This window comes from Vidua chalybeata, chromosome 14 (assembly GCF_026979565.1).
Source record: "Vidua chalybeata isolate OUT-0048 chromosome 14, bVidCha1 merged haplotype, whole genome shotgun sequence".
NCBI lineage: Eukaryota > Metazoa > Chordata > Aves > Passeriformes > Viduidae > Vidua > Vidua chalybeata.
The window spans coordinates 9,899,349-9,917,938 of record NC_071543.1 but is presented as its reverse complement, the minus strand read 5'-3'; the positions used below and the strand labels follow the sequence as shown (position 1 = coordinate 9,917,938).

General features: G+C 40.0%; 1 protein-coding gene across 1 annotated transcript in view; it reads right to left on the bottom strand.

Annotated features, from left to right (window-relative positions):
* TENM1 (teneurin transmembrane protein 1) overlaps nt 1–18,590 on the bottom strand; it is a 304,289-nt gene that overhangs the window by 4,827 nt on the left and 280,872 nt on the right. The window contains exons 26-29 of the mRNA XM_053955867.1: nt 13,526–13,698; nt 11,047–11,282; nt 4,738–5,034; nt 257–644 (exon numbers count right to left, since the gene is read on the bottom strand). Of these exons, the coding sequence (XP_053811842.1) occupies nt 257–644; nt 4,738–5,034; nt 11,047–11,282; nt 13,526–13,698 (1,094 nt within the window). The remainder of the gene's footprint in view (nt 1–256; nt 645–4,737; nt 5,035–11,046; nt 11,283–13,525; nt 13,699–18,590) is intronic.

The window sequence follows — 18,590 nt, the reverse complement described above, 5'->3', positions numbered from 1 at the left end:
TCTAAGAGCTATTCCATACCAACCAATAAAAAGAAAACTGTATTTCAAGTGGGACAGCTATATTCACCTATGGACACAGACACAGAGATATACACACATATTTTTCTAGTGAAACATAAAATATAAAAACTTGTAGACATAAAAATAATGGAATTTCATACCAGGTAAGTGCAAGATCAGGGTGTTGCGAATGAGGAATGAGCATCACATTTTAAGGAGCCAAAAACTTCAGCAAAGTAGTCACAGTTAGACAAACCTGTTTGCCTGTATCTGATGGTACAGATGAACCCGTCGTGCATTAAATGTATTGTTTTAATAACCCCAGAAGATTCCTCGTAGGTGAACGTGACTTGTGTAGTGTCATAGAGGATCTCGGAGAGCCGCGACTGCTTGGTGTACTTGTAGAGGACCCTGCGGCCCGTGCCGGGGTACAAGGTCTGCAGCAGCCGCCCGTCCCTGGCCAGGTCCTGGATGAAGGCGGCGCCGCTGTCCGGCGGGGTGTAGATGTTGCGGTAGTAGCCCACGGACAGCATGGTCTGCAGGGCGTGGCGCACCATGCTGGGCATCGTCACCGACTGCAGCGACTCCGACTGGTCGTACTCGAAGATGTAGCGCCGCTGGCTGTGCAGCAGGAGCATCACGGACTGCAACCAAACAGCAATGGCACGGTAAGGGGCGGATCAAGCACATGGGGATCCAGCTAGCGAGCACCTGGAGGTTATGGAAATGCTGAAACAACCACTCACTCTTGTAGTTTGCTCTTACTCTTTGGACAATTCCAAGTGAAGCTTTCAGCTCCAGGAGACCTGGCCAGCAAGGTGGTACAAAACAGGAGGAGAATCATAGTAAGTCTAGAGGTAAGGGCCTCCAAACTGGAAGGCAGATGTGGCTCTCAGTAGCATTTCAGCCTCATGCTGACTTGCTATGTTGCTTTGAAATATTTAGGGCATCCTCTCAGGGAGCAAAACCAGAGGGAACCTCTTCCTCACACACAGGCAGAGCATCTGCACCAGCAGATGTATCTAGAGGAGCTGGAAAGGGGAAATTTTGTGCATGTACAAGGTGTTTAGCTTTTATTGGCATTCTGCTTATCTACAGCACAGACCTAGCCCTTTTCACATATATCTTCTTTTAAATACACACAGCACCATAATATCTCCGTGCCTACAGATGGATTGAAAATACTCTGCAGATTCTTTGGTGTGACTACTTCTATTGCTTATTTTTAATGTTTACAAAGAATATAATTTCTATGCAGGTACTTGGTATTTGCCCTGTGTTGGTTAATTGTAGCTGGTCAATGAAATCTTGTTTGCTTATCTGGCAGGTGAATGTGCAAGCACAGCAGACTTTTTCTATTGATAATTGTAGTTTGGGTTCTGTACACCTTCTCAGAGCACAAGCCGGCTGTTGAACAGTCACTGTTGAAACAAAGATATTGAAAACACAGAATGAAAATGTATGGGGAACTCTGTCACCTTCCCCCAGCTCTGGCAAATGGCTTAGCTGGACCAGAGCACTGCACATTCCTTGCCTTGTCTGAGTCATGCTGGAGCACCAACACTGCCCAGCTCTGAGCCCACAGCTCAAACCTACCAGGCACATAAGCAAATTTGTCAGGCTTCTGCAGGACTGAGACGTCATACAAAACAAAGTCTTACATGGAACCACATGGCTCCTTTGTCATAGAGCCTTGGGGAAATTAATCAGAAAAATAGGATCTTTTACCCTCTAAGCTCAAAAATCTTCTCTGGGAAAAAACACCTTAAGATCAGCCCTGCAGGGTGGTAAGTAACACTGGCCCTGAGGCACTTTTCTCTGAGAAATAAACCAACTGTCCATTCAAAGGGCCAGAGATAGGCTCAGCCTTGGCCATCCTCTCTGCACCCCCAGCCCCGTGCCTGCCCAAGATGTGTCTCTTCCTGCCCTTGGCAAAAGACATCTGTCACCTGTGCAGCAGCCAGAGAGCACCAACATATGGCACTCCAGCTCACCCTCTGCCAACTGGTGATGACAGACCTTCACACCAAGCACTTTCTGAGCACTTTATTGCTGCTCCACTAACCATTTCCAACATGCACCGTGTTTATTTTGTTTCCACCTTCAGTCAGGAGTCTCCAGTCTGCAGTAAACCACTGGCTGAACTCCCTCCTAGCACTGCTGTGACGCCTCTCTCTATACTGCTCCCGTGCCTGTTTTTAAGGTGTCTGCCACTGACAGAGTATGAATAACAATATCAGAAACATCCCCAATATAACTTTAGTGCCCCTGTGTACCATTTTTATGGCACTTTATAAAAGTGCTTTGGCTTTTTCACTATTGTCCAGGATAATAAAAAGATAGACAGTACAAGGGCTGGAGACTGAGTATCCTCTGAAGCCTATTAGAGGATACCATAAAGTGAAAAAAAAAAAAATTAATTCCCAATTCATCCTAATAGCATTACAATAGATTTTTCAACTCTGCACAAATTGGGTTCTAATTGTTTTAAAGGATTTCAGAGGGTAGCTCATAAAACATCCAAAAATCTGTCATTTTATTAAAGCAACCAGAGCCTGGTCAACCACATAATGATTGATGCTGTATGGTGTATCAAGACAAACAGCCAATGGCCAATTACTGGGAGCTCTGCTGGGAATAGACAAATGCTGAGCATCACCACTAGATGTCATTTCTGTCCAGCAGACACACAGACACTCATCTGTTTTGTCTGCCAGATTTTGAAAGCAAGTTTGGAGTATTCACGAGATTTTATAACAGTTTAAACTAATTGAGGAAAGTGACCAAACAAAAGTAACTGAATTTCATCAGCAAGAATTATTTACAATGCTAATGTTGTAGTGTTTTTTTTTAGATCTTATTTATTTGAGCTAATTTCTTAAGGGGCAGAGATTTTTGAAGATGTACAATTAACTCATCTACTGATAAAAATGAAGAATTAAATAACTATTAATTGGAAGCGACCTATATAATTGATTTTTTTTTCATGAAAGGAATTATTGGGTCTTACAAGGCTTCAGAAAACCTTTAGCAATCATTATATAATTAACACAATGAGTTATTGACTTTAATGGAGCCAGAAAGTTATATTTCAATGTCTAATTTTGACAGTGAATTCATCTTTCTTTGGCACAAGATACAACAGTCACAGAAGTACATTAAATAGCTGGGAGATTATTGTCCATGGTGTGAATGACTTTCCATAATTTTAATGACAAGTTACAGCATTACCCAAGCTGCTACCTGAACCAGTAAGCTTTTGCCACTTGCTTCTACAAGATCAGGATTTGGCTTTTGTGAATTCTAGAATAACAGTGTTAAGTTATATGACTTTATTTATAAGCTCATCATAAACTAAGAACAAACAAAGTGGTTTGGAAAGATAAGAAGCATACATCTTTCCAAAATTACAGTCCATTAGGTCCAAAGAAAAAAATGAGAGATTCCTCCAAAAGGCACATTGCCCAAATATTCGAAAGCTGTAGAAAATGTCTGTTTATTTGTAATTTGCTAAAGAGCATAAAGACAAAAAAAAGCCCTGACTAATTTATCTGAAACAAACTTCTGAAGCTCCTGGGGTTTGCCAATCTTGTTAACACATGCAAGAACCACACTGCATGCAGACAAGGAGGAATCACATTTCTATGCATTTTCCAGTCTTGGTAATTTTTTTTTCACTGGGTTAGGTTTAAGTTTTTTGAGGATCTTAAATACATTCAAAATAAGTACAGCACAGTTTATCTTAAAAGTACACATTTGGAACTCTTTAATATACAAGTAACTTCAAAGTCACTGGATTTCCTGTGTGGATTTCCTCCTATCAATGTTACCTCTTCTGCTCCCCCGCCCACAGCCTTTTCCTGTGGTTTACAGGTTCAGAGAAAGAATTCAGAGAAAGAATGTTCTGCTAACTCAGGGTATATTGGATAGTCCAAGATGCTGCTATTTAAAAAAACTTTGAATATGAGTTTGCACTGAGTTGACTGGTTTTCTGGTTTTGAAAGACAAGACCAAACAAAATGCTACCACAGGTGAAGGTGTGCCTCCTTGGTTTGTACAATATTTATCTTCACATTTTGTGACTATTGCCTCTAGACATACATGGAACTTACAATATTCAGGGAATTTAGATGCAAAGTCACCATAAAAGCAGAGAAATAACTCATTTCACACTAATATTTTCCCCCTAAATACTGCAGTAAGCTTTCTCCTCACAGGATCAATCCCTTGTTTAAAATAACAGCATTGAATAGGTAAGCTTCTGCTCATGGACTCCTAATTTTGGCTTAAAAGAACTGTTTGTGGGGAGAAAAAAGTTCTCCTTCAGGACTGTAATTTTTCTGACTGTTATCCAGAGTAGCAACATGATTTTCAGCAGTTAGGGTGGCCTTTGTTCACTTGAACATGGACTGAGACCAGAAAGTTGTTTTGACGTACCAATTAAACAAACCTGAGGTGCTGATAAGTTTCTTCAGAACTAAACTGTGACAGGTTTGAGCAGGTGACATGGAGGTCTGAGCATATCCAGAGACATTTTTATCTAGTTATGTAATTCTATGCATTTTCTGTTTTAAAAGTCTTAAATACTCTTGCAAGAGGCAGCATTATAACATAGTTCAAAATATATAATATAATATAATATAATATAATATAATATAATATAATATAATATAATAATATAATAGACCCAAACATTTTTTTTGTCTTGGCACAAACCCCACTTTTAAAATAATTTACCTTTTCTAGATATGTGTAACTCCATATTTTACCATCTGCCCATGTTCTGGAGACGATGTTCCCACTTGCATCATACTCCATTTTCTCAGTCCAGGTTCCTCTTTGGATATAGGTGACTAATCCAGAGTGTGAATAAGAGATATTGACCTCGTTGTACTTGCTGATGGGGGACCATAAAATGGGGCGTCCTGTCTGGTCATACATAATTCGAAGAGTGAATTTCCGATGATCATCATAAATCTTTCCTGTTCTGGTTACATGGTCGAAGTCAATGGAGAGCAGGTTTCTGTTGTGGGTCTAAACACAGAGGTACAGCATGGTAAGAACACAATGCATCCTCAGGACAGCCAACACAGGCACGTCTGTGTCAGCCCTAATCAAAGTGAGCAATGGTTTAACATTGTGAGTTGGGCCTTACTGAAGACAAGAAAATAGAAAAGATTAAGATGAGAAACAGAAGGACCAAAAAAATTGTTCCTTGCATTCAGTGTTATGATATTTGGCATTACAGGATGTTTCCATGTGATAAACCCTCACCTCTGCTCTCACCTTTTCGTGAATTTTTCTTCTTTCTTCTCAGCTGTGGATTAAATTCTTGACTCCAGCCAAAGATGTGTAGTTAAATCCACAAACTAAGAAAGATCTACTATCTCACATCCTCTCTTGAGCTCTGTTAACACTGGCAGGTCAGCTGGTGCTCTGGGACAGCCCTCACAGCCCAGGTCACATCCCGGTGCTGCAAAGGGCAGAGCTGTGCTGGCAGCTCCTGCAGACCCTGCTCACCAGTGTCCTCATGCTTCCTCACAAAACCACCTCACTTCCAGACTCCTGAGAGCCAGCAGCAGCCGTGCCTGGCACTGGCCGTATTCCTTGTTGCTGCTCTCACAACATCTGGGACCAGCAACTCGCTCTGTCTGACAGATGGAACACAGCCCAATACTCAATTTGAAATCAAGTTCAGAACTGAGTCAGATTCATGAAGACAAAATACATTTATCGAGTGCTATCATCATCCTTAGAGGATGGCATCCTTAGATCATTCAGTCACTGGGAAGTCTCTATTAAGCACCATTTAAATCAGATATATAATTTAAGGAACCATAAAATATTGTTCATTGACATGTCTTTTTCAGATCGGTGCTCAATGTGCTTGTTGCATTAATCTACCACATTTTATCTGATCACTCTGTTCCCATGAATAACTTCCTGAGAGCACAGACAATGCCAGTGCAGGTGTCAGCACAGAGCATGGCTCAGTGCTTGCTCCTCTCTGAGACCTGGAGGCACAGCCATGGAGTAAATGGTTAATAAACCCTGGTTAATAATTCAAGATGTGATTAGAATGAACATTTCTTTTTTGTTCCTCTTTCTGTTTTTAGATACAAAATAATCTGAGAATCTAGAAGAAGCAGGTGTTCTTTCTTCAACTACCATTTCTGGAGCTTTATATACACACATGTCTAACTTTAAGAGTGTTCATTTACAATAGCTGTAAAATAACTATATACCCCTGTAGACTGCTGTAACTATTACAATTTATGCTCTAATGATAGTTAAGAAGCCCAAGTTAAATGTGATGCTCAGTTCAACTACATTTGCTTGTATACAGACTGGTGGTTTAAGTTTAATACAATATATTTTTTAGCAAACTTCTTAAAATTTCTGAAAAAAAATCCTCTTGGTGGCTGAAAAGCTAGCAGGAGGTATACCCTATGTCTTATTCATTTATGTTCTATGTACATGTTTAATGTTCTTATTGCTATTACTATCATGGTAGAACGCAGTTAGGAGAAAGAAGAGCCTTGAAAACAAATTGCCTGCAATCTGAATTTCAGAGACTATACAAAAAATAAGAATGAAAACCAAACAGAGGCAGAATTAGCAGTGAAGTGGAAAGCAGCAGTAATTGAAAACTCACAGAGTTAAAATAAGGTTAAAATACTTCCCTTATATTGCACATTTTATGTCTCATTTGTTTGCTTTCTTCTATTAAAGTGAAGTTTAACATCCTTCTCAAAGCAAGACAGGATCATAAATGGGTAGGAGGACTCATCTCAATGTTGCTATTGACAAGCTGATTTCAAATCCCAGTGGCTTCATGAGATGACTCTTTCAAGATACATAAACCATGGCAAAAAGCCCCCTGAGAGTGGCTGGAACTTGTGTTCTGCTATGAGCCAGGGAAAACTGGTTTCTGAAAGCAATGTCAGGTTGGAATACAGCTAATGAAAATTGGGAGAAAATTCAGATGACTTCAGTAATGTTATAAGCATATAAAAAGATATGTTTATTCTATATTTTTTAAACATTGGTTGACTCTACTTCCATTAGTTTTTTAGCTAGAAATTTTGCAGTGTAAGTATCGCATAAATGTGCACTTCTTTTAATTTAATTTCCACGCATACCCTGTCCACCCTTCCTGGTATGTAAGTCAGATGAGATAATTGCATTCTTTCCTTGTCTGTGTTTTGATTTGAGCCAAAGCAAACTCATACACCCTGGCAGAGGACATGGTCCCATCTTTAGAATTTGCTGTAAGAATGGTAAATAAAGGGAGATAATTTGCTAAGTGCAATAATGAACATGGCTGTCAAAGCCTGTGTCTGCAGGACTTTTGAACTGAGGCCAGTGAGCTACTTTTGTTGTTGTTATTAAAAAAGAAAAAAAAAAGAAAAAAAAGAAAAAATTAAGACTGGCCAAGCATTCAATTTTCAATTTTGTAGACATCCAGTTATAAAACCTGGACTGCATCCAATGCCACGTTCCTCTAGTTATGCAAAAGTCAGGAGGGAGCAGAGCTGCATTCTAATCAGTGTATTACTATGCATCATGCTCATCAGATTTAACAGCAGTCTTTGCTTCATTTTTAGAAGTCAATTAAAATAGCTGTTCAATTGATAAAAAAGAAGTCTTGCTAGATTAAGATTGATGTTAAAATGCCTGATTGTACATAGATTTATTATTAATATAAAATGCATACATGCCCACAGACTGTTTTATATATGTCCAGGAAGTGCTGGTGCAAGCAGTTCTTCACTTAAAGGAAACCTGTGGTTAATTTCTGTTTCCCACATTGACTTAGACCCTGAGATAAAGTTATCAGTTAACTTACTTCTGTCCTATCTCCAGAGCAGGGAATTCACATCATGCAGAAATCAATTTTTTAAAACCCAGTGTTTCCAGCATTATTCAGAACATGCTCACAGCGGCCTCTTTCCAAAACTGGAAATAACACTAATAGAGTGACATGCTTTCAAGATGGTTGCTAATTGCTATTAGAATTAAAAAAGTTAGGACCAGGCAGATAAGGAAAAGCTTTATTCTCTTTCTTCTCTTCAAGTAGGTCATCCTGTATCTCATCCCCAGCTACCTGCCTTCTAATTTATACCTTTTAGCAGTCAAAGCCATTTGTTTCACTGATGATATCAGGACTGATTTCTAAGTAACATCTTTATACCTCATTTCTATGCTATTTTTTTCTCTCTTAGAAAACTCTTCCATTGTGCTGTTTTTTTTTTTTTTCCTTTAACTGAGGGCTCCTGCAAGTCTGTTCATTTCCATTGAGAACTGCTCCAGTCCCCAGAGCTTTTCTTTACATACATTTTCAAAGTTCAGCATAGTTCTTTCTGCCCTACATTGCAAGCTTTCTAACACACTTCCTATTGTGCCAGGCATGGCATATTAAGTGTTTAAATACTTTATTTTAAAAATATAACTCACTAAAAGTTTTCAGAAGGTCTAGAATCTCATCCAGCATAATGACTTTCAATGATACTATTTTTTTTTCCCAGCAGTACTCAAGGATCTGTCCACAGCAATTCCTAAATCCATTTCATTATTTGGTATACTGTTTCAAACACACTATAGGATGGTACTTTTGTTCCTGCTGTGCTGCATTTCCTATAATCACCAAGAAAAGAGAGCTGTCTTTGGGTAGATTCCTTTGCTCTACTGTTCCAGCTCCTTCCATCTCCACTGACTCTCCATTCCACCAGCATACCATGCAGGCCTCTCAGTGCTAAAGATGAACTCCAGGATCCAGATATTTCTGCTATTCTCCAAAGTCCTTCTTCATGGTCTTACCAGCCTCAGTCGTCCATCTGTCCCTTTCTCTTGTGCCTATTTACATGGTGTCGCCTTTGTGCAGAATACAATTGGACTTGGCGATCTTAGAGGTCTTTTTAAATATAAATGATTCTATAATTCTAACATTTCTCCTCCTTTCCACTCTAAAATCCTCCTTTTAGAGGAACCTGTGCTATCCCACCAGGTTCCCTCCAGCCTTGCCTGACAGCTCTCAGAACAACAGTCCTAGAGCTCAGTACAGCTGAGGGAGTCAGCACAGTCAGGACTGCAATACAGGCAGCTGGGTTGTCCTTCTGAGCAGGCAGGACAATCCCTAAGCCCCTTGATCTTGGACAGGTATAAGAAGACACAGCTTACAGAACAAGAATGCAATGTTCAAGAGCTGTGTTGCTAGTGCATACTTTTAGAAGGACAAAGAGTAAAAGACATCAGCATACCAAAATTATTCTTATGCTTGTCTTTCACCTTCCATCCTCTCTCTGGATGAAAGTGAAGGGGGAGGAAGAGGAATACATGAGTGGTTTTGTCCACCAACAGCCTATTCCAAAGGTAGGTCGATCAGTTGACATCTGGATACCTTCAGTATTGCAATATTTCAATGAACATCTTATGCCTCCAGCCAGAATGCATTTAATCCTGACCAATTTGCGAATTTCCTTTTTTTTTTTTTTTTTTTTTTTTTTTGCCAGGCAGTGTTAAAGATCTCATAGAAGCAAGTGAAAATGCAAAAGAAACTACAGTGAATTTCAGCAAGAGAAAATACAAATTGCATAATGTTGAAACTCTGCAAGATGAAGTAGTTGTATTAAACAGAATTGTGATAAACAACCAGTCCCTGGCAATGTAAGCAGAATAGATGACTGACTACATCCTTTCTGTTTACCATCTTATTACATAAGATTCTTATAGAAAAATGTGCCATACTGTAATTTAATAACAAAGTCACACAGAAAGCCTCCAACTGAATAGGCAGCATTAGTCCAGGAAGCCACACTTTGGATCTTGCCATCTTGACATGTTTGTCACAGTGCTAAGCTCACCTAGCTCCCCAGACAGGGCTATGAGGCCTCACACTAATTTAGAGAGGAAGGAGGCAGAAAGTGGGCAAGAAGAACTAAAAGAAGCTTTTGCCTGATTGCAAGATCCTAAAAAAGTAACTGTGACTGTCAAATCTGAACAATGCCCTTTCAAACAAGTGTTTTACATAGAGTGCCCAGCCTGGCCAGATCTTCCAAGTCTTGTATTTTTGACTGAGCAGTTGAAAAACAAACAGATGGTTTTACAAAGAATTTCACTTACAAAGAATGTAGAGTATCTCATAATCAAAATGAGATGGGTTTGATTTTGGTGGTTTTGACAATCCAGAGATTTTAATAACCATCTCTATATTTTCAGAGCTAACAGGTGTACCTTCAGATATAATTCCTATCCAGAAAGGTTGTAGTCAATAGCAGAGTAATTTTAAGGCCAAAATTCCCAGTTCTACTACTGGTACAGGCATTTTAAGTGGTATTCATGTGAAAACCAGAACTGATTTAATAAAAAAACCTGTTTAGCAAAGTAGCAATCTCTTTGAGCCATGGTGTTATGTAATTAAATGCTAAAAGTTGACCATCTGTCATTGTACTCACAGGTAAAAATAAACCAACGATGCAATGTTAAAGCAAGTCTTTCTTGGAGCTGTAGTGTAACTGAGCCAGAGGGAGTTTGGGGTTTGAGAGTTTGTGGAAGAGAGCAGAATGAATACACAGCCTGTCTGGATACACAGGGAGGCTCTACATCACTCTGAGTCCAAGGAAAGACATCCCAAGTGTGTCCTGCAAGAGCCTCTGCCCTGGGCAGCAGCTGGCACCCCTCAGCTCCCCCAGAAGAAAAAGGGTTGATAGATCTGAGAGAGGCAAAATGTGGCTCCAACTTTACTGCTGTGCCAGACTAACTATGCACTGTCCTTTGCTCACAGCTTCTTCCAAAGCCATAATTAAGTTCTTAGTTGAAAAAGAATGGGAAGAAAAGAACTAATTATGTCTTGAGGTCAAATCTTACAATCAAAATCAAACAGAGATCAAACATCCCTGAGACTGTTGGAGTAGTTTGGTTTTGAAATTCATGGCTGGGGCCCACCACTGATACAGAATTTTCATTCTTACAAAGTATAACATTTCAACATGATTTTAGTTCAATGGCTTTCAAAGGGAACACTGCACTTACAAGAGGAAGCCTTACCCTTAGCCTTCTCTCAAATGTAGAGATATTGCCTTTGGTCTGCTCCCTCCTTTGCCTCCATTCAATGAGATTTGAGTTATGCTCTCCAGGAAGGGAGATATTGCACTTCCCTAGCGTGGGGCTGACAACCCCTGCGAGAATGTGAGGTTCTGTGTTGAGCGTGATTTCCATTCCGCTGGCAAAGGTGACTCTCAGGGACCCGTCTGGGCTGATCCGGTAGATGTTCTGTGTGTTATCTGTCAAAAAACAACAAAAATCAGGGAACAGAGAGAAGTGCAGATCCCCAGATTTATAAACCAAATTTTAGACACAACAGGGCTCAGTTTGTAGCCCAGGGAGGTAACGCACAGCTGTTACAACTACAGTGTGAGTTTTGCAAGCTGTAACCTCCAGGCCTTCCCAAGTCTGAAGAGCCTTTTATTACATTTGGCCTGATGATTTCCATTGTGAAAGCTTCCTGCAGCAGGAATAAAGAATTTTTGCTTTCAGCTTAAAAGTATGTAAATCCATAAGCTGAGTATTGAGCACTGCTATTGTGATGATCTTAGCATGTTGCAGATCCCAACAGGAAAATGCACTGCTTGAACAACTGCAAGAGTATCTGAGGTCAAACAAGGAAGCTGGTTTCCAAATATCTAGGATGACAGCCAGTCTCCCATTCTGTCCCTTTTCCCTGTGTCACTGTACAAAAAGCTTGTCCTCTTCCCCATTAGCAGCAGGACCCTGGGCTGAAGCACAGGGATGATCAGCCACCAGGCTGAAGCTTGGTGCCACAGAACAACTGGGAAGTGACTGTGGCCAGAAAAATGAATGGATCAGCAGTGGTGGCACAGTGAGCAGCTCCAGAGGCTCAGGACTGTGCCACAGAGGGCTGTTAAGGGAGCTGGGGTGACCCAGCACAGCCTCCCTCTCCTCCCCAAAACTACCAGAAGTGTGTGGAGGTCTCCACTGAGAGTATATGAAGGCAGCAGCCACTGGAGCTCTTTTCCCTTGCCTGGGCAGTGTAATTCCTCCTCTGCAGGCAGAGCTGTGCCACATTGTCTGGCATCTGCTCAGGCTGGGATATGGAGGGTCCTGCAGCTCAGCTGCCAGGGGGAACTCCAACGTGAGCCTGACTTTAGTGCTGACATACAAAAGTCTTACCCTTACAGTGAGACTGAACTCATTCCAGCTAGGGAGTATCCAAAGCATCCCTTTTTTTAAGCCAGTCCACACAGAAGTAACTGGTCCAGCTCTTGAGATATGAATACAAGGAAATAGTAGGGTATGCCAGAAAATAAAGATAATTGGATGTAAGGATAGCATACCTGACTGGCTGTTCACAGGGTGCTTTGTGCTAGTTTTTCAGAGATATGTAAACATGTAAATTATATGAATTTATGAGACACATACAATAATAACCAGAGCTGTTAATTTCTGGCACTGCCTGTTGTGTGCAAGCACTTTGCTGAGACAGACTTTGATAATTTAGCAACTTTGAAGAGTTTCAGATTTAAGGGCAGACAGATCAGGCAGCAGACGGTGCAGAGAGCAGATGGAGTCACTTGGACAAAGCCTAACAGGGGATAGAACAATATAATTATTGCTATTTATGCCGTGCTGTCTCTACCACACAATAGTAAAGAGGAAGGAGTGGGTATCTTGTGAGGTGAGTTCTTCCTAGTTTTTTCTTATAGATCAAAACTTGAGAGAAAGAAAAGTTCTGTGATGTGCTCAGTTACAAAGCTTTTCTATAACAGACCTGGAAAGACATCAGAGACCTATTTCCCAGCACTTGCTCTCTCAAAGCCTGAGAAATCCATTGACAACAAAAAAACCTAACAAGGACGAAAGGCCCCAGATAGATTAAACTATGTAAACCCAGAATTCTGGTGAAAAATCTGCAAAATCTGCAGGAGGACACTGGGGCACTTCCATTAGGCAGAAAGCAGAGGTTTTTTTTTTTTGACATATATGATATTACCAGGGAAATACTGTGGTGTCTACAGGGGTTGAGTCAAAATCTAATCCCTGAGATAGCCACTAGCAGAGGTGGGGCACGTTCTTCCCTTTCCTACAAGTGCTGTCACCAGGTCACAGAGCTACCAGAAAGAATACACAGTATTGGCCAAAGAAGGCATTTCAGTGCTAAAATATCAGTGGAACCTGTCATTCTTCTGGGAAGTATTTCTTAGGTCAGTGTATTACAGGTTAGTCCAAGTCCTCCAAATACTGAAGCAGAAAGTAGCGAAAGTAGCATGTAAAACCTGGAGACATCAGAGATTTCAATAATTAGGTTTTATCCAAGGAATTTTTCTAGGAGAAGAATAATTCACTTTTGGCTTCTTTCTAACTGGTAGCCTAGCAGAATTGTAGCTGTTGGTGCTGAAACAAGGAAGAAACAAATGAATTCTAATGTGCTTTTTTTCTTCTGGTCGACAGTTAAGAATGCAGTAATGTCTAGTGATTAGGGAAGAGATAACAGAAATGCTTTTATTACCTTGCTTTAAAGTATATATTGTAGAGGTAGCTGAGAAGTTTGTGGCTGTGATCACATTCTCCCTGTTTGAAGTATCAAGTTCCACTCGTGTCAGTTTTTCAACATCGCTGTGGAAGCTGCTGACTTCCCCTGTTGGGAAGGTTGCATTGGTCAGGTGGCCATCGGAGTCATACCTGCAAAATGATGTTAAAGAGCCATGAGAATACACCACTGTTGTCATGTAGATACTCCTAAAAGCAGAAAAAATAGTGAAAGAAGTAGGAAGCATTGTCAACACTGTGCAGTAAGTAAAAAGGTAAGAATCGATCCATTCAGTCACTCAAAATGCATTCAGTACCTAGTCTGAATTCCTGCTTGGAGTATTTTTCAGTGGTGCTGGATCAAATACAACTGGGAATACTATGAGATGCTACCTACATCACTCAGCCTCTGCCAGAGGTTTCTGTGCTGCTCACGGCTGGCTGGGGCTTCCCCCAGTGGGCTGCGATGCGGGAACAAGGCCACTGGAGGTCACTCGGTGGTCAGGCATCCAACTCACCCCTAAAACAGCATTTTCGTACCCATAAGATTAAATAAAACCAGTTCTTACCTTCTGCAACACTTAAAAGCTGCCTTTTGTCACAGATGTGTGAAGCACATAATATGAGTGGTGAATGTAAAAAAAGGGGACCTAAAGCATAACAACATTGATAAAATTAGATTGAAATCTGCAGGAAATAAGTTGCCTACATGGGTTTTGCTCTTGTGTTTTTTTTCCCGTGGGTCCATTAAATCAGCAGGAACTTCTCACCTAGAATCTAGAGCACCACATTTCAGTTCACCTGAACTTCATCAGTGCTAAAGAAATTCTTGTAGCTCAAGGTACTTGATTGTGAATCAGGCCATGTTACCAAAAAGTCAATAATTAATTCCAGAGCTCAGGAGCAGCATTTCTAACAGGTCTTTTCAGTTCTATCAACATATTTCTTCTTTCTGATGGTTTACACGGAAACCAGCACAGAGCACTGCTTAGTGCTTGATATTGTTTCATAATAATGCCTCACATCTTAAAAATCTTATTGATACTGACATGTTTTTATTCACCTAAGACAACTCACTGATATTGCAGAGTATTTGCATGAGCAAAACCAACTCATCTTCATAAAACAGAAACTTATTGTGCAGGTATGAAAGCATAATTAAGTTTTCATGTTTTATTAGTTGTCTTCTCTCACAGACCAAACTGGTATATCAGCTGGTGGAACTGCACTGTCGCCAATGAAGCTCTTCCCATTCACATCAGCAGATGATCTGGCTTTGTTCTTCCCTTTCAGGTATTGGCATAATTTCTCTAGGATCTTTATTTGCTCCTAATTAGTCAGACAAAATCTATGTCACAAGAACTATTGGTGAAAAAATATCAGGATTTTTTTGTCTTCCCTCCAATATAAAAAATGAAAAATAGAGCTGCTGTTCTTTTCCGAACAAGCACTAGAGAATGAACTAGAGACTATTTTGAGTTTTTTTTGACAAATAAGTTAAAATTAATCAAATGTTAAAAGTCAAAATAATCTCTCTCCTTTTCACCTCTCACTGCCTTTATATTTATTGTGTGACTTATTTACATTCTCCCCTTATGCCAGTTCTGTGCAAGTTGACTGGGTGCCACAGGCAGCAACTAAAATCGACTCAGATCACTACTTTTCATCATTAGAAAACTCCACGAACATCAGGCAGTTATATTTCATTTACTGCTTGATCAAACAGGTGTGACAGCTTGGTAGGTTATTTGGATTTGCTACTGTACCACAGAAAATCCCCCAAAACTGCATTTTTAAGGTGCAACTACAGCTGGTTTATTGCAATGTACTTGTGCTCAAGACACGGGATCCATCTTCACTAAGGATCCAGTTTGGCTGCTGATAGTGCTGCTGCTGAAATACAAAACTCCCTGTCTAGCTGAAAATGGGATAAACTGTTCCTGGCTGGCTGGCCAGAAAGGCGCTGACTCGGAATGAGACCCGAGCACACGGCAGAGGCCTCTCGCTCGTGTAGATGGTCCCACTGACTTCAAGGAGGACATGCAGAGGAGTGTCTCAGTATTGATTCCACAGCATGATCATCTAAAGGTTTTTTTTTTTTTTTTTCTTCTAGATTGCTCCAAGAAACTCAGCCCTCTGAGAACAGGTTCTGTCACCTTCCACATGATGAATAGCAGCACACTGGGACTCAGCTCCTGCAATGTCCTACCCATACTAATAGGGGTGGAATCATGACACATTTCTTAATGTTAATTTGGGGCTCAGTTATGCCACTGTTAATCATGTCAGTGACCATTTAATCATGCAAATAATTGCACTGATTTCAGTACTCACATGAGGAAGTGCTCACCAGTATTTGAAATGCACACATGGGGATATTGCTTCACAATCCATTTGCATTTCTATATGTAGCACAGTTAAGAGTTCTATCATTTCAAAGGGAAAGTGGTCTAATTAATTTTTTCAGAGAGAGTTGTTTCTTGCAGGTGTTTTCTTGTCCTTGATTTAATAGAGGACCAGTACTTCCCCTCCTCTTTTACAGCTTTAATGACACAATATTAAAAGAAATCTAGATGACTTAAAATTGTACATTAGCTATAATTGTATGCAAGAGCTCTTTCAGCACTTCAATTCCATCAGATTAGAGTGGATGGATGACAAGTACTTTTGTAGGTGGTTTTCTACCTCTTAATAATTTCCCTCTGTGAGTGAATCTGACATAAAGGTAGATGTTCTGAACAGGTCATTATCTTTGCTCATATTCCCAAGTATGTGCGGTATGTGTTGTTAAACAAACTCATCCCTGTTTCAGCTTGACAGTGCCATGGGTGAATGCAAATCTAGTTTAAGCACTGAAGATGATTTCAAGCAATTTGAAAGTTGCTCTTAGTTCCAATGCTACATTCTCATAGTGCTCACAAGCAATTCATATATATAAGTAAACCCTTAAAAATTTCTAATTTTCAAACTGAAATTGGCTGTCAATACAGAATGTGACCTCCCTGGAAAACAGTATCTGGGTAAAAGATAACTAAGACCATCACAGCCCATGACCTATTCATGGCAGCAGGTGAGCAGCATCTCCTGAAAGCACAACTATTCAGCACAGAGGTGATTACAGCCCACTGCCCCTCTGACTGGAGCAGGTCAGGTGACATTCTGCGTTTCAGTCATTGAGGACTTTGTAATGTATTATGAAAATTACTTAATATATTGGATTGAATACAAATATTAATGACATGGTTTTATTTCATTGACATTATTTAATTTTGTTGCTGTTTTTGTAATGCTAAAGTTGTAATTCTGTTAATTTTCCCTGACTGATGCAGGCTGGCAGGAGTCTGTAGTCATCCAAAGCCTGGACAGCTCAAAGCATTGGTGAGGACATTGTTATCCAGCCTGTAGTTAAAGCTGGGAAAGTATGTAAAACTGTTTAATTTAGCAAAATTTCTATGTGTTAATCATATACATCATAAAAATCCTCCCAAGGCACAGAATAAATCTATACTACATATAGCAGGAGGCACTTGCAAGCAGGTAAAGTCCTTTAAAAGATCTTTCAACACTTGAGCCGTACTTTAAAAAGAGGACCAGTAGTGTGAAATGGTTTATGCTCAATGTCAGTGGGACAGAGTAAGAATGCCAGGACTAAAAGGCACATAACTAAAAATAATCTGCTCTCCCATGCTCTAACAATCAAGGTCCTGCTACAAGGCCTGCTGTTCAGCATTTTAATAGACATGGCTTAGAGTTACTGTACAGGCTCTTTGAAAGTGTCATTGGTCTGTGGTCTGGACTGACATCATCCTCAAGCGGGGATATAAATGGCTAACTCTCAGCACTGAAATTATTAAAAAGAAGCATACATACATTTACAGTCAGTTCTGTTTATAAAAGGTGACTCTGATCAGTGTTTGAACAGCACCAGGGTATCAGTGAGCTTGTGTTGTTGCAGGAGAGTTTAAATTTCCATCAATAGATGTTTGATAATGATAACTGAACCAGGAAGACCCTGTATGCTTTTGTTTTCGCAGGTATTGTAAAAAAGGCCCTCTCTAATGGCTTATACTTATGCCCACCCTATTAATTTAGTCTTTGGCAGAATAATAGAGAACAGGATGAAGAAACTTCCTGTTGAATAAAAAACCCCACATACTAGGCAGCATTTTCTCTGCTTTTATCCTACTTTCCTTTGAAGAAATTATAATTCTAAAAACCTGTAATGACAGGGACTCGACTACCTCTCCAGGTGACTCAGGCAGTAACTCACTTCTTATCAATGTGTTTTTTGTTCCAATCTCACCTGGATGGTTTTCATTTTAGTTTTTGACCATGAACTCCTATGTTCCACAGAAAATAGGCACTATTATCTTCCTTAAGGACTCCGAACTAGGAACATGATTTTCATCCAGCACTTGTTGCATCCTCAAACAGGGATTATGACAATTAATTACAAATAATGAGAAATCATGATACAAGACACCTCTTTATAAATCAAAAATGAACTTTCTCTTGGGTTGTTCTTTCTCTGTGACCAGATAGGGATGTCCTGACTCTAACTACATTGTCTTGCTTTTTAGAAGTTCTGTCAGTGGTCTTGTTTATGAAGCCTTTCCTACTCCCCTTATATACAGCCTATTGCTATTAAATATCCGTTTGTTATTATTATAAATCTTCCTCCCCTGCTGGTAGAGACAAGCTCACTCTTGTCTTTGGATATTCCTTCCACTGTGATTCTCAATTTCCTTTGCAACACCCCGTTCTCTGATGAGTATTCTAATTTTCCCCTTTTTGCCCTCTTCAGGAATTTTGCAAATTCCTGATTCATATCACAACTTGCCTGTACCACTTAAGTTACAAAAAAAACCCCCTCATATTTTAATTTAGAGAAACAGATTCATAACAAGAAAGTGCAAATGAAGTGTAATTTCAGGCAATTTCTGCTGCACTTAACAGGCACTGTGCACAGAGCTTTTATAGATGACAGTTTTAGGCACCTATGAAATGGCAGTGCTTCATTTTAAAAGCTTGTGCAACAGCACTGC